The sequence below is a fragment of the Lepeophtheirus salmonis genome, chromosome 8 (assembly GCF_016086655.4).
Source record: "Lepeophtheirus salmonis chromosome 8, UVic_Lsal_1.4, whole genome shotgun sequence".
Lineage (NCBI taxonomy): Eukaryota > Metazoa > Arthropoda > Copepoda > Siphonostomatoida > Caligidae > Lepeophtheirus > Lepeophtheirus salmonis.
This window is the reverse complement of record NC_052138.2, coordinates 4,668,426-4,684,739: the sequence shown is the minus strand read 5'-3', so window position 1 is coordinate 4,684,739 and position 16,314 is coordinate 4,668,426. Positions and strand designations below refer to the sequence as shown.

The window sequence follows — 16,314 nt, the reverse complement described above, 5'->3', positions numbered from 1 at the left end:
AAATTATTAGTATTACCCCGAGTTGTTAGGCGTGGGTAAAATACAAATTGTGTTTTAATAAAATAGAAGATAACTTCCTAAAAAATCCTTGGTTTTACTTTTCGTTTTTCACGAGGACAATTACACGTAGCTACTCACTCAATACATAGACGTTCTCTCCTCAAGAATAAACAAATAATTATATAACAGCTTTAAAATAATAATAATATAATTTGATGAACCAGGGAGCATTTTAGCGCCTTGCTAAAATTCATTTAAAATTACTTTCATCTTTTTAAATTTTATATCAAGTACTTTCCTTTTTCTTAATGAGTTGAACTAAATTATAATCCTTTTTTCCCCTTATACTATATTGGTTTGTGTAGAGTTGACATGCTTGTATTGAAAAAACTTCCTTTAAAAATTAAAGAAAGAAACAACGTGAATAGATCATATAACTACTTGGTAATTATTAATGAAAATACATTTTAAATTATTAGTACCCCCATTATCCGGAATTAAAAATTAAAGAAAGAAAAAGGGTTAATGCTTGTGCTCCTTCTTCTTTTTTGTTCATTATTTAATAAGTCGTGGGCGTGTTAACATCTTCCTCTAAAAGAAGAAAATTGCGTATCTTTGGTGTAAATTATATATGTTTTTAAATATAATGATGTTATTTAAAATGTAGAATGTTCTCTTCTCCATCGCAACAATTCCTTTTCGCCCCATAAAATCATATAACAGCCAGCTGATCTTAACATCGTCTTAATTCAGGGACACCATATGTCTCCCTCCTGCCTTCTCCTTGTGCTCTTACAAAAATCCCATCTTTAATCATAGTCAAATATATTTAATATCTTTTGAGAATTGACTTCGGAATTGGAAAATAACGAGTTTTTTTTAGCCAAACAGACGTATATATATTTGTATGTCTAATGTCTACAACGTACGTGTGCTACGTGTTACATACTGTACATACCACAAAATAGCCATAAAAACTATTTTTAAACACTCCAACATCCACTTAAGGAATTTTATTATAAGATTCACATACCTACTATAATATATACACTTAAAAAAGTCGGCAGGAGACATTGACGCCCTATATTTATGAGTTAAGATCAAATAATATTTCTATATACAAACATTTATATAGATAAATCTGAAGGAACATATCGATCAGGTGTCTAGATAAAAGAATTTTGAGACTTGTGTATGTTTCCATCAGAATAGAGATACACTTTGTGATGAATACTTATCAGTCAATTAGATATTTGAAAATATCCAGATCTCTCTTATGACTATGAAACTATCTTGTTTGTATCCAGTTGGTTGTTCGATATTACTGAAATAATATCCTTGGCTGAATCTTGCCCAGATTTACTCTTTGTATGTTTAAGAGGCAACAAGCTTTCATAAGGTGTCATATCTTTCACGTATCTTGCAGTCATTTGATCATAACGAGATAGATCAGGTGCTGTGTCAGCAGATACTCCGGACATTCCTGCAGCATTAATGTCGTTTGTACCTCAGTACTCAGGATGTCTATCATCTCGTTCTGGGATTACCATGACATATAGAAAACAAAATGCGCTCTCTGGTTTCTGTTTTCTCACCAGTGTTTCATCGTTGGACAATGTCGAAATAAAAGATTTACAATTTATTTGAAGTATCCATTAGATTCATTAGGGCCATCTCCACACAAAGGATGTTCTGTCTAGCTAACGTTTTTACAAGAGCCATCAAAATTTCAACAACTTTAGTACTATCAAGTTGATCCACTTCTTCTTAAATCTGTAGGTTACGACGAGACTTATCAACCAGCACATCAACGTGGCATAATTGATCTGAAAACTGTGCGAGATATACACAAAATTTGGAGTTTTATCGAAAATATGGTCATTTTAAGCCTTTTTTGACTTGAATTTCATGAAATTTTTTTTTTTTTTTTGGGGGGGGGGGTTTGCTATGGCTTCTCTATGATCGTTAAATGACAAGTGCACACTTAATTTGACCTTCTTTTGCTTCCCAGCACTTTTCATCTTACTCCCGGATAATACACAATTTCTCAGCCATGCATTTTCGCTATTATGCAGCTGAAAGAGAGAGCAAGCAAAATAATATGCAGCATCTTTATCCATGCTATGCTCTATCATCGGAAACTCGTTGTACCATAGAACAGAAAATTGTTGTTATTTTTGTGTCGAAATTGTATTGTTCTTGGGGAATTCTTGAGTTTTAGCTGATATGGCCTTTTAACTATCAAATATCGGCGCTGGGTATCACTTAACTTTCGTGAGCGTAAACCAGGATCTAAAGACGGTAATTCTGATAACTGCAAAGATTGTCTTAGTTCTTCATTATAAGTATCTTGTGAGCCGTGAAGATCTATGTTTTTTCTCGTAAGCCTTGACAAAAGCTTTGAACTGGAACAAATACGTTTGGTGATATCTGTCATTTGACAAAGTACCTCTCGAGTGTTAAGTAATGCCGATGATTTAATTTTGGCCAATAGGTGTGATGCTTCATCCATGTACTGGAAAAAGTGTTCGAGAGCAGCAATGCATGATACAACGCTACTACCTACACCGTCACCGTCATCTGAATTGAACTCGAGAATCAATGCCTGACATACAAAGAAAAATCACAAGTTAAATACTCATAATAATTAATTTGGGAATATTTTGGATCAATATATAAAATTTATATAGTTCTAATTTTATCAAAATTTCCAATTGATATACTATTTATCCGAGTGGCACGCTTGAAAACTTCGATAAAAACTCCTGTTTTTGTCTCGTTACAATTTCATTCATAGATGTTATATTTACTTTTTTATTTCAAGGGTACAGATTTAAAATTTAATATAATATATATATGAATGGCCTACCGTCGAATAAACATAATTTTCTCTTTTATCTTAGTATTGTACTCATAATTTGTATAGTGAGTTTTTTTACCAATTTTTTTGAATTTTTTTTTTTTTTTGGGGGGGATCTATATCCCCCTCTGGGTGCGCCCCTGCTAATGCACAGGGTGCAGCAACATAACTTCCTTTCCCCAAAAGTCAATAAAACAAGTTTGCAAAGGTCTTAAAAATGTTGGGTTTTCGAGAATAAATCCGGTTCCAATTACCCGATTAAAACAAATGTGCTAAGTTTAACATTCTTGCATAACATTAAATCTGATAGCATCAATTTTATTTTTCTAGCATGATTATTCCTGTACTTAATTTTTCATGGGAGTTTACTAACAGGAAACGGTTAAGTGTCCCAAGTTAATACATTCCCTCCAAAATTCATGCCTTGACATTTTCATTTAGGAATAGGGATTTGTTGAGACGTCATGGGGTTAATGTTTTTGTGTACCGCTGTACAGGGAGGTCTGGGAAGTCGAGATGTTTAGTGATGGATGGGAGACGGATATGATTTATGGGCGACCTGGTCTTATGGTGTTTATAGATAAGTCATGAGTAAGAATAGAATCCGTAGATATTATTATGTATTTGTACCTAGGAAGGTAACAGTAAATCAGGTCATTGCTTTTCCCTCTTCAAAATTTGAACTAAATTTCTGGGGATGATTTTTTTAAAAATAAGAATGTATTTAATAAATAATGCTCCTAAGATTTAATTATATATATGTACTAAAAATAAGCCACTTAAACATCACTTTTGATCCCGAAAAAGTTATTTTTTAATATGATTTATCTCCAGGATCCGTATGATTAATACAAAATCACTGTTATTAATAAAAGTCATTACCATAATATGCCAGATGGAAATTACCAATGTAAGGTAGTACTTCTTAAAACGAAAATCTTATAATATCAAGTCACGAATCTAGGTATTTTAACTGTATCTCTAGTTATGATTCATTCTCTTGGAAATTACATAAGGTATATTGAGATTAATAATAAAACACATGATGCAAGAGATTCAATGAATGAAATTATTGACGCACTTTCACTTTATGTGATGGTTGTTGACTTATATAGAGTACTATTTGGAACAAATTGAAGAGTTAATTGAAGAAGCCGGAAGCATTTATCAACAACTTATTATTTAATTCCTCTTTCAATGACATGATGCAAGGAAGGCAAAGACATAACTCATAAGGCACTGCCCCACACTAGCATTCACAATTTATTTGAAGGAATCCCTCAAAATATTGCATTTGCTATATTTTGAGGGATTCCTTCAATTGGGTGAATAACAAGCAGGGAATTTCGCAAATACACGTCAGCTTCGCTTATAAACCATTTGAAAATGCCTTAATAAAATGTGGGCGCTCTATCTTTGCAAATATGTACAACTTTTCTTGTTTCTCAAGAACTGTTGCCTGAAGCAATACTTAATTACTTCTGCATACACCACATAACGAAAGAAAATCCCCTTCCAACATACATTTAAGAAGAATGATAATCCCAATTAGTCATTATCAACTTATAAACGGATGTTATAAAGGCAATCAAATCCAAGAGCAAAATCTCACTCCAGGCCTAACCATGAGTGTGTATAGACATCCAGTTATTATATTTTTAGTGCTATCCACCTTTTTAATAGATTGTGGCCAAAGTGCAACCATCACCTCTTGCAAAGACTTACTAAACATCATCGATGAATCCTCTCTCTCCAACTTCCCCGTCTTCTTCTTCGATGATCATCCGAAGGTAGCTCGTACAATTGAGATATGTAGAGTACTAAGGGGAGACACTACGAAGGACAAGGAAATCAGTTTGGAAGAACGGGCTCTTATCGATGCCATGAAGCATTTCGAAAATTCAAATGATCCCTCTTCATGTACGCTAATTGCCTTCAAGGGTCAGAAAATGAGAAAAGAAATAAAAAAGTTTACAAAAAGTCGAAAAAGAGTAAGAAGCATCCGCAATGCTCGCTCCATCAAAACCGTGGGTCCATGTAAATGGATGCTGTTCAAGAGACGAAATTTCAAGGGGGATACTACAACTCTGGATGGAGATACAGAATATAATCAAACCAATGACTGGGGATGGATCCCCGGACAAATTCGTTCCATGAAACTTATAAGCTTATAACGTGTGTTGTATCGGTCCTTCGTACTGTCAGTGCTAGAACTGATTAAAAAAGATAAGTGACGTAATCAAGGGCCGAAATTTATAAGTTTTAGGGACTGTAGTCTTCGTCCCAAATAAGGACCGACACAATACTACTTGTAACAGCTATGAATCCACGCTTATTCTGAATAATATATTATTCATCTCACCAAAACCTTTCAACCACTGATTTAATATATGTTGAAATATAATCCTATTCCTGCAATTTTGCCAAAGAGTATAATCAAGTGCCATTTAATTTGTAAATGATTTTTATTATATAACTGTATGTATTTATTTATGAAGTAATACAAAAAATATAAGATAACTTTGTAAGTAGTAAAAAAAAGCTCATTTTTTTAATTCAACAAAAATTGTTATGCGCGCGGATTTCCATCACAAAAAAAAGACAATCCAAATGTCCTCATTAAATAGTTACAAAAAAGAAAGAAAAAGTAATCATTTGTATGAAGTGAACAATAATTATCATTGATCTAAACATTAAGTTACAAAACCACTAAATCTGGATTTATTATTTGCATTCATCCTCACAGTAGCAGGATCAATAGGCATATTAAAAAGAGATGACCAGGAACTAGAAATAGAATTATTCTGACTTGGGTGACGATTGTGATGATGATGATGATGAGCTTGACTGTTATTGGATTGTTGCATGTTGTTCTGAGAGGGCTGTTGAATTTTGATGAAAGCAGCAGATTCATCATCCTCGTCACCACCTAATTTAGCTGGTGGTTCAGGTTCTGGCCATTGAGGTGCAAGATTTTGCATAAAATCATCTATACCTCGAGCAGGACTTTGAATAAGCTGGAAATCTCTAAAGTCAGGATTATAGATATTAGTCCTTTTTCTAATTTTTGAATCATTCCCAAAGTGATGACCACAGCACACGAGTTTGTTCTTATAGTATAAAAATGATACAGCTGCAATTAAAATGAGTAGAACAAAGAGTATAGAGATCAGAATCACAATGGAGGTGGAAGATAGCAATGCTATAAAGTCTGAGGATGTCTCATTCGAATCCAAGTGGGAAATACTCTCAAACGGTAAATCCCTTAGGTAGAAACTACGAGTTTCTCCAAATATGCTCTTGGAACTTGTTTTTTCCTTTAAATTAATCTGGACATAATAATGCAAGTTTTCGTCCAGTCCTGTAAGCGTAGTTTTCCTGGTTGAAAAGGAAAAAAACTCTTCTGAAAAAGGGCTATCCTTTTCGTCTGTCCACCACGTCAAAAATAATGCCTCATAACATGAAGTGTTGAACAAGTCTGGAAACTCCCAACGAATGAGAACGCTCTCATTTCCAGTTCGGATTACATCAAACAGAAAAATAGGGTTAGAGTGAGATTCTGTACAGGAAACTTCCTTTTTTGACACTGGAATCGGATCCACATGCACTGTGTATTCAATCGTATCCTTTCCAAAATCTGCTATAGCGATACAAACGTATTTCCCAGAATCCTCATCCTGGCGTATATCTTCTATAGTCAGTAAACCCCCTGTAATAAAATAATCAAAATAAATAATGGCGTGAGTTGAGATAAGTATTAACCTTTACCTCTGTTCGAAACCTCTCGATTCCCACCAGGGATAATAATATTCTCGTTATGTTTCCACAATCGCTTAGCTCCGATTCCAGGAAGAACGTTGCATTCTAAAGTAAGGTTCTTACCTTCAGTAATCTCAACCAAAGTATTGTTTCTACTCATAATTATTTCAGGCTTTATTCTCAGATGCCTCTTTATAGCTCGAGATCTTCCATTATTTAATGAAATAATGCAGGAATATTCACCAATGTTCTCTTGATTCACGGATTTAAAGTGAAGAACTCCTGTTTCTGAGTCATAGTCAGATATATTTTGTTCTTTAGGATCTCTCCATTGAATATGTACATAGTTGTTGGGCTTAATACAATATAAATCTGCCGGTTCCCCATCATCTACAGCTACTTCTTCATCTACTGGCGGGACTTGAATAACTCTAACAAATATTATCTTTCGAGTCTCTCCATACTGATTCTTTGCAACGCATTCATAACTTCCCGAGTCAGAAGCAATTGCATTGAGTATTTTGAATTCAGCATTGTTATCAATCTTCGTATCGGTTTTATTAAAATTCCATGAAATGATGGGCTTGGGTATACCATTGCTATTACAAAACAGTGAAAGACTTTCTCCTTGGAAAATCATCTGATTTTCACCCGTAAAAGATGTAATGAAAGGAGCATTCACGTTCACAGAAACAGTCACAGAACTATTGGCTTTATCCAAGATAGTGGTGACAAGACACCTATATTCTCCAGAATGACGTTTTTGAACATCTTGAATACTTAAAGATCCATCCACACCAAAATCAATACGATCTTTCGCCCCGACCTTAAAGGGCTTCACCCATTGAATATTGGTAATTTGATTCATTTGGTCTTTTTCAATGTTACAAGGAATTTTCAAATTAGTACCAGCATGAATTGAAATCTCTCCACTCTCTGATATGGTTGCACGTGTTCGTCTAAGAACATTTACTCTGGAAAATTTAGCAACTCCTGTTCCGTAATCATTATCTGCGCGACACTGGTATACACCATCGTTAGCCTTAGTTACGTTCTTGACAATAACACGAGACTCTCTAAAAACTTTTGATGCAGTAGCAATCTCGTGAACATATGCATTGGTAAGAGGAGCATCTTGGAAGTACCATACTAATGTAGGACGAGGAACACCTCTGACAAGACACTCCAAGCGTAAATCTTCTCCTTCATCGAGCATTACCTTTTTTAAACTCGGAAACTATTTTTGGGGGCTCTCCACTAACAATTAAGGCAGTCTTAGAGCTTATGGATTCAAAGGGTGTATTCACTTGGCACTCATAAGTTCCCTGGTCTGAGATATCAAGATTATAAACTTTGAGAGAATTATCTGCAGCTATATATTTGCTTCTATTGATGCGGATGGGTAAATTATCCTTCTTCCAAAGGAGTTCAATCTCACGATCTAAGCGTGAATCATATACTACATCGCAGTCCAATACAACGTTTTCACGAACGTTTTTAATCACATTTTTTTACTTTTTTAAAATCGGTTGCCATTTTGGAGCGTAGAATGACCTCAATGGTGGATTGGGTGGAAATACTACCGTATATATTAGTTGCAGTACAAGTATAATTTCCTTGATCATTCAAACTCACATAATGAATTGTCAAATCACCAAGAGGGCTCACTGTACGCCGATCATCCCCTTTCAATATCTGTACACCATTGTTAGTCCATGATATTTTAGGAATGGGCAATCCATTGGCTTGGCAGTTCACAGTTACATTAGTTCCCTCCAATGTTCTAATATCTTCTTCTGTAGATAGAAAAGAAGGACCCTCACTTAAAACAGTCAATCGAAGTGTTTGATTCACAACGTCTACGGGGGTTTCCACCCTACAGATATAGGTCCCTTGATCCTCCTTGGTAGCATTTCGAATCACTAACTTTGTTTCATTGGATATGGACTCATTGAGTCCATCCTTATACCATGTTATGGAAACAATATTTAATCTCTTGTCCAATCGGACTGGGCATTCCAAGACAACAAGGTCACTCGTCTCAGATATGAGCGTCTCTTTATCAACAGCAACTGTAGTCTTATTATACACTTCGATTGATAAAGACTCTTGTTTACTTCCATATTCATTGACGGCGAGGCAGGAATAATGCCCAGTGTCCCCCACTCCAATATGTCTTATTATTAAATTTTCACCATCTGAAACTTTTATATTGTCTGCATCTTTCTTCCAATGAATAGATGGATGTGGAACACCGGATGCATTGCAAGTTATACTAACGTCAGAGCCTTCAGTAACTCTCTTTACGTTTACTGGAAGTTTAATCACTGGAGTTTCAACAAGAACCACTAATTTTTGAACTACTAAAACACTTTCAAGAGGAGTTCTTGTTAAACAAGAATACATTCCTCCATGATCTAAATGAAGATAAGGAATCAAAACTTCATCATCCTTTGTTATAAAATGCTGTAAAGGCTTATTGTCTTTGAGCCAAGTAATGGATGATGAAGACTCAAGTCGTGGATCTACAGCGGATTCACACTTTAGGATAACTTTTCCACTTGCATTTACACTTATTGTTGTATCATTTTGTAAGACAAAAGTTGGTTCAAAAGCTCTTAGAGTGAAATTTCTTTGAGTGAGTCCATGTACACTTTCAGCCTGACATGTGAAGATCGTAGAGTCAATCGCTAATGATGTGTTTAAACTTAAAAGCGTAGACTCATTCACAATGACTTCCTTATCGTCGACGCTCCAGATCCAAGAAACCCTAGGTTCAGGATCCCCATGTGCAGAGCACTGCACTGATGGATAAGGACTTTTCTTGAGTACTTTTAAGGTTTTAGAAAATTGAGAATCAATTACAGGTGCGGATACTACTAGGACATTATATTCAACCTTTACGTCCTCAACTGGAGTTTCAATGACACAAGTATAGTTTCCTGAAATATCGCCATCACTAGCTGAATCAATTCTAAAATGGTCTTTTCCATAATTTTCCAGAAGAGATCCATTCAAATACCATTTATAATGAAGAAGGGAGGAAGATATCAGTCTTTCATCTATTTCAGCTTTACAAGTTAAATCTTTGGATTCATCCTGATAGATATTGATTTTTTGTGTTTCCGGACCCACGGAAGGTGAAACAACTATGAGATGAATCTTTCTTTCATCTTGCCCTAATTCATTATCTGCAATACATATCAAATCCGTATCCTCAGAAACATTTTGGAGTATGAATTCAGAAGAAACAGAGAGCGCTTCTCCATTTTGAATCCACTTTACACTAGGTGTGTTTGCAGTACACACTTCTTTATAGGAGCTGCCAGGCAAGAGGTAGATAGTTTGTTCATTTTCTTTCGGAGATATTATTTTAGAAGGTACAAGTACATGAGTTTCCTCATAGGCCAAAGAGGACAAGTCTTTATCTTTGAGAAGGCAACCGTAGGTAGCGGATTGAGTCACATTTCTCAAAAGGAACGTGGAGCCTGAGGACTCACTGACTATTTCTCCATTTTTCAACCATACAAAGGAATATGAGACGCCTTCATCCTGCGTCTCGTCCAAAGAGCAGGTCAGAGAAGTAGTTTCTTCATATGTGAGAACTGTTTTTGGTTTGAGAGAAAGGGAGGAGATGGGCGGCGGAGGGTCCAATGTCTCATTCAGCTGTGATAAATAGAGGAAGGAGTAAGAAACACTCCCTTCAGATTTATTGGAGGAGAGGCATTCGATTTTGAGCGTGGATTGAGGGGGTGAGGAAAAGGATAGAGTTGACTCTTGGGAGGCAGGCTTTGTGCCGTTGATGCGCCACTCCGAGAGGGGAGGACACACTAGGGTTAGAGATTCGGAATAGGAAAGAATTGCACCGTTTTCAAGGGGATCTTCTTCTTGTCCCAGTAGCGATAGGTGTGCCAAAATCAGGGTCGGCAAAAGAATGAGGAGAAGTCCACTGTGCCATTGAATTCGCTCAATATTACTGTTTACTGCAAAGAAGAAATAAAAGGGTGGTTGCTCAAGTAAATACATTGGTCTCTAGTAATGAGAGATCCTACCCATAGCTGTTAATGACAATGGATGTCTCTTCTTCTCATTCCCCTTTTCAAATGCTCGTGAAAAGGAGAGGCTTCAGGGCTCAGAAAAACATTCCAGAACTCCAGACAGAAGAAATGATTAGAACTCGTTCTTGATGAATGATGAGGGAAGGGATGTTCCAGGGGAGAGAGAGAGAGTGAGAAGAAAGAGCAGAGCGAACGAAACTAACCGCAGCAAACCAGAAGACACAGCAATGACTGAGCAACTAAGGTGGGCTTGGATGAAGAAGATGATGGTGAGTTTGATGATGACGGAGCGCTTACAACTACGTCTACCTCCCTCCTTTTTGGACGCGCTCTTCCATTCAGCTCCTTCCTCACTCTTTAGTCCTCAGTCCTCACTATAACTCAGTAGTACTCACGAGACGACTCAATCTTTGCCTTTACACGCACTCCATAAAAAAGAAAATGAACGAGGGAGTTAAAGAAAAACAATAATAAAAAATAGAGGATAAAAGTTGTCTGTTCATTTTCAACGATATGTTTTTCAGACTTACTTTTACCCATCATCATAATATATAGTATAGGCACCAACTCACAAGCCCAGGATCAACTGCAGAGTTCTTAACATACTTTGCTCTTGCTACACAAACTTATCTTATTATTATAGTACATAAAACTCGTTTTATCTCTCTTAAAAGCCAAGTATAATTTATGCTAAATAATCAAAAGTGTCTATTGGATTTTAGGTATGCAGATAGTAACCCTTTAACACATTGGACCTATGCCAATCAATACTGTCAAGGACTTACATAGTAAAAAAGCAATGCACTAGCTGCATTTACTCACTTCATTGCAAATAATACACAAACCAAGTCATTCTATCAAATTAACTCTATTACAATAATTATTATCTAAAGATTTTCTCTTCTTTCCTTGGGTTTCATATACTATTTTATGCCTGTTGAAAAAGATGAGTCATTCCCGGACAATTCTTAGTATGTATTACATACAAGTATTTTGTGTGTGAATACGTTTCAACAACCCAGTGGCGCGTCTCTCTTCAAAGCTGGGGGTAATGCTCACTACAGTACAACTAAGGCAGCAAGCACCACTTATATACAGCTACATGTGGAGTAATTTTAATATTTAAATCAACATAGTTGTAAGATTGTATATTTTAAATATAAAAAAACTTTCATTGACGTCATAAATTGCATTGTAACATAAGGAGAGGCCATTTTAGGGCCCTAAAGTTGACATTTTTACTACAACAAATGAACAAGTTCCCAATAAATCCTGATAAAACTCTAAAAAAATGGCTTTGTGAATAAAAAAACTGATTGAATGATACTTGATGCTAATGATAAACCCTGATAACTGATTATAATCAAAGTAATATCCACTTAAAATCCCTTAAAATAGCCATATTTTTACTGTTATTACTTTTATTTTTTGATCGAGTAGGGACGAAAAAAATTCTATATTTAAAGACAAATATGTTTCTTTCCATAGTAATAGTTAAATTTTATCTACTCTATCAAAGTAAGATTCTATAACGATGTAATAACATCTTTTGAATACATATTAGGGTTAGATATATTATAAAACTAAGCAATAGAGGGATAAATTATTGATAGACAGTCAAGTTTAAGTTTTTTAAAATTTTAGATAGCATATTGAGAGCTCATAGTTAACTATTTTACTTAATATTAATGAAAAATGCTTGTAATTGTTAACAAACTCGGTTGCTAAATGCCGGACGTTAAACAGTCCCTATATATATGTAGTATTGAAAATCTGGTGTATTTTTTAGCTTGCCCATTATTTTGGAATCTCTAATCTGAAGAATGGATTGCCTTTCCCCCAGGTGTTGACATTATTATTCAACTACTCCTGAGTAGGGAACTTCCTTTCCTACTACTTTCAATTATATTCAGAACCTGATAGAACGTTCGTGTGTGCTCATAAAAGGCGGAGAGTAATCTTGATGGTTTTGCCCGATCGACTTCCGGCTAATTCATGCTAATGCCCTTTTTTATTACTTTCACTCCTTCCTAGTCACAGCTGAACGTAGCTGATCTAATAGAACGTCATGACAGCTAAGCTGCTCTCACCCAAAGCATTCTTCGAATTGTTAGGGTATCCATGTTGATTTTCCGTTTCTTTCTTTTTTTCACATGCCCAAAATACACACAAATTTCATCACAAACGGGAGCTGAAGCTTAGCGAAAGTTCTACATTGTCTGCATGTATGTAGTGTGATGATATATTAAAGAATAGTATGATATCTTTTGCTCATATGACACATATAAATAAATGAGCCGAGTCATTCCTGCATCCATTAATTAATTAATGGCCTTTTGTGTAGAGACGTCATGTTGAAGGAATTAGGATGAATAAATGAGTAATAATTCAAAGTGAATGATGAACGAGAGACTCATACAGTACTATGTAGAGTCCATATATCTAAAAAAAGAAAACGGCCAAAATTAAATGTAACTTTCTATAAATAGTTATATCAGTGGTTCCCAACTTGTGGTACTTGACCAATGCTATGGGGTCGTTCACATTGTTTTTGAGACGAATGTGAATAATATATTAAACACAGTCATAGTAAAAATTTTATATAACTGTCTAAATATGATTTTTCACAATAACACTAAATGTAAAAGCACCCTGAGTCACTCAACACAACGTCTGAGGCAGTATTGGTGATGCTTGGGTTCTGTTTTGTTTTGGTTGTGCCACAGCTATTGATTCTTCCACATGTATTACCAAATATTTGGACAAGTTTTGGAGGGGTTGGGCGATTAACCAGAGCTAATTCGAATTAAACCAATCAAAATAAAGAATATAGATACAGATTACACCGCCACCAACAAAATATATGCATTAAAGCAGCATTGAAACCGAAAATCACCCTCGCAATTTGAAGAATGTTTGTAAGAGAGCAGTTTAGCTGTCATGAAATTTCATTATATACGCTGGAAGCATAAACATACACCACTCCGTATGTAGCAAAGATATAGGAAATAATTACTGCGATGTCGATCCTCAATTATACTCCGAGTCCGACAAGGACTTAAGGCGGGTTACCTTGACAATTTAAAAAATATTTGGGAGAAGAGTAGTTAAGATGTATGACGTTTCATTGAATTAGCTGGGAGCAGTTATGAGATGATGGAAATAAAAACAAACCCTACTCTGTATCTGGCAATTAAAAATGTTGACTATTTTCCGACAATACTTATCTCCAGATGCAGGGCACAAGTATCATAACATTACTCATTCAGATTTTTAACTGTAATTAATAATTCTGACTCAAAGCATTATGAAATGTGAAAAGTCTAATCTCAAAGTAAAGTTTATATAAAAAAATAATGCCACAGAGATATTTAAATTTTTAAACAGAATTTCGACTTTCTTTCAACGTTTAAAAGTTGTGATCCTCTCAAGTTTTAATTGGATAGAGGGCGCCCTAGTAACTATTCTTGGTTATCTAACAGTCCCCATAGACAGGAATTACTCTGATGTTGATCCTCAATTCAACTACTTCGAGTCTAAGAAGGTCTTACACTTGTAACTCTTTTGTGTCCTTTTTCTACTTTGATGGGCTATTAATTATTTTATCAGGGACGTCTGCGATCCAGAAAGCTTTGTCGTTAGCCTCCCAAAATTATCGCTGTGTAGGAAAAAATTCAATAACAAATCAGGAAGTACAATTTTTTTATTTATGTTTTCTAAATAAGCCCCTTAAAAATAAAATCCTGCAAACACCCCCGTTCATTAATATATGTTCTCTCTTCATGAATAATATAATCAGCTTTAGAAAATAAAACAACCATTCCACTGCTCCCTCTACGATTATCATATTATTTTCATATATGGTAATGAGCTATATATGTACGCAATGTCCCAAACACTCAATATTCGCATTTGGCACATACTTCTTTAATCCCCTTTCATTTAAAGTACCTAATTTCACTAGAATAGGGCATGAGCGTTGCTTACTTATAATCGTTTGTAAACAGAGAGTGGCGTCTTCTTACGGCAAAATAATACAACACCCTGAATGATAATTGATAATATTGCATGTCATTACCTTTGTTGTATCTTGAACACGGGTTTACCTCCCTAACATAAAAAATTACACTGTATTTGGTTCTCAGCAGTCGGTGGGGTTTCTACTCCTTTCCCTTTATAAGTGTTCTTTTGATTCTGTGAAATCCAATCCACACTTTGTTCAGCCGTGAGTATTTATTATAAGTAGAGTTGAGTTGTTTGTAATAAAAAAAAAGGTCGCAAGAGTAGGTAAGAGTGAGACATATGGTATACCTGAATTAAGAAACTTGTTAATATCAGCTGCCTTGTATATGATTTTGGGAGTAGGAAATGAATTATTCCTATAAAGAGGAGAACCTTCTACATTTAAAATTGTATTAGTGAAGGGAAAATATTATAGTTATATTTAAATTCATATATATTTATTTCATTATCTGTTTTTTTAACAATTTACACCGAAGATAGGCAATAATTCTTCTTTCAGAGGGAGATATTAACACCCCCATGACTGATCAAATGATGAACAAAATAGAAGAAAGAGGACATGCATCAAGCGTTTGTCCTTTTCTAATCGTTAAGCTCAGTTTTTTTTTACAGACATCCCTTTTTTAAATATAATGTATAGGTAGTGATGTAAATCTTGTGTATTTTTTAGCTGGCCCGTTTTTTTTTGGAAAGAATGAATTTTCTTTTCTTTATCTGCTCTCACTAAACTTTCATACTACATTCAATTATATTCAAAACGTGTTTGAACATTCATGTGTGTTCATAAAACACATAGAGTAACAATACCTATTAATACGTGTGTACGTAGTTTGTAGATAGTCCCTGAAGAGAGTTGGCTATTTGGGATCCAAACTGTGACGTTGCTAGACTATTTCTTATATTTTAAAATGGCTGAAATTACTTGATAATATTTATCAATCATATATTACAGGGATGGGTCAACTTCCATTATAAAGAGGACCATATTTTTTTTGCACTATCATGGGAGGGCTACAAGACCAAGCATTTCAAATAAATGGATATGACAAACGCTACAAATGATTCTCAATTAGAAATATTGGTTTCCCTTTGAAATTGGCGAAGAGGTAATCTTCTTTCCCTTTTGGCCGAAAAGTGCAATTTTATCAGTCAAGTTTTCTCTTTTTGCCGCTACTAGTTACCAACACTCTTGACTTTTTTCTTTTCTAATGTAAAAGGTAGCCAGGGCCCCGCTATTGTTTGTGCATGGGGCCCTCTATCGCTCAACAATATAATTACAAGTTTTTTTCCTTTTTTAATTATTACAAATTATTATTGATCCATTTGCGGACTGGACTGAGTGAGAACGAAAAGTAATCAATTAGGGTTAATAATGTCTCCAGGCAAACAAAACACATTGGCTTTCTTTTGAAATTGGTGAAGAGGTACTCTTCTTCCAAATTTGGCTGAAAAGTGCTATTTTTTCTGTCAAGTTTTCTCTTCTTGCCACAGCTAGTAGCCATGCCGTTTGACTTTTTTCTTCTCTAATGCGAAAGGTAGCCCTGGCCCCGCTATTGTTTGCATATGTTTCCCTCTATCGCAAACAGTATAATTACAAAGGTTTTTTTCTTATGT

The 16,314-nt window shown here is 35.1% G+C and overlaps 2 protein-coding genes across 3 annotated transcripts; both read right to left on the bottom strand.

Moving 5' to 3' along the window:
• Positions 1–5,306: 5,306 nt before the first annotated feature.
• Positions 5,307–10,602, bottom strand: LOC121123482 (matrix-remodeling-associated protein 5). The gene is made up of 2 exons (XM_040718603.2): positions 6,629–10,602; positions 5,307–6,569 (listed from the first exon to the last, which is right to left on the bottom strand). Exons 1-2 carry the CDS (start codon positions 7,833–7,835, stop codon positions 5,554–5,556), a joined length of 2,223 nt encoding a protein of 740 aa, XP_040574537.1. The 5' UTR covers positions 7,836–10,602; the 3' UTR covers positions 5,307–5,553.
• Positions 7,175–11,267, bottom strand: LOC121123481 (hemicentin-1-like). 2 transcript variants are annotated; one of them, XM_071890714.1, is made up of 3 exons: positions 11,208–11,267; positions 10,672–11,102; positions 7,175–10,602 (listed from the first exon to the last, which is right to left on the bottom strand). In XM_071890714.1, the coding sequence occupies exons 2-3, from the start codon at positions 10,673–10,675 to the stop codon at positions 8,117–8,119; spliced, it is 2,490 nt and encodes an 829-aa protein (XP_071746815.1). In that variant the 5' UTR covers positions 10,676–11,102; positions 11,208–11,267; the 3' UTR covers positions 7,175–8,116. The 2 variants fall into 2 exon arrangements, with proteins under 2 accessions (XP_071746815.1, XP_040574536.1); XM_040718602.2 differs by having other exon boundaries at positions 10,672–11,265.
• Between the last annotated feature and the right edge of the window lie 5,047 nt (positions 11,268–16,314).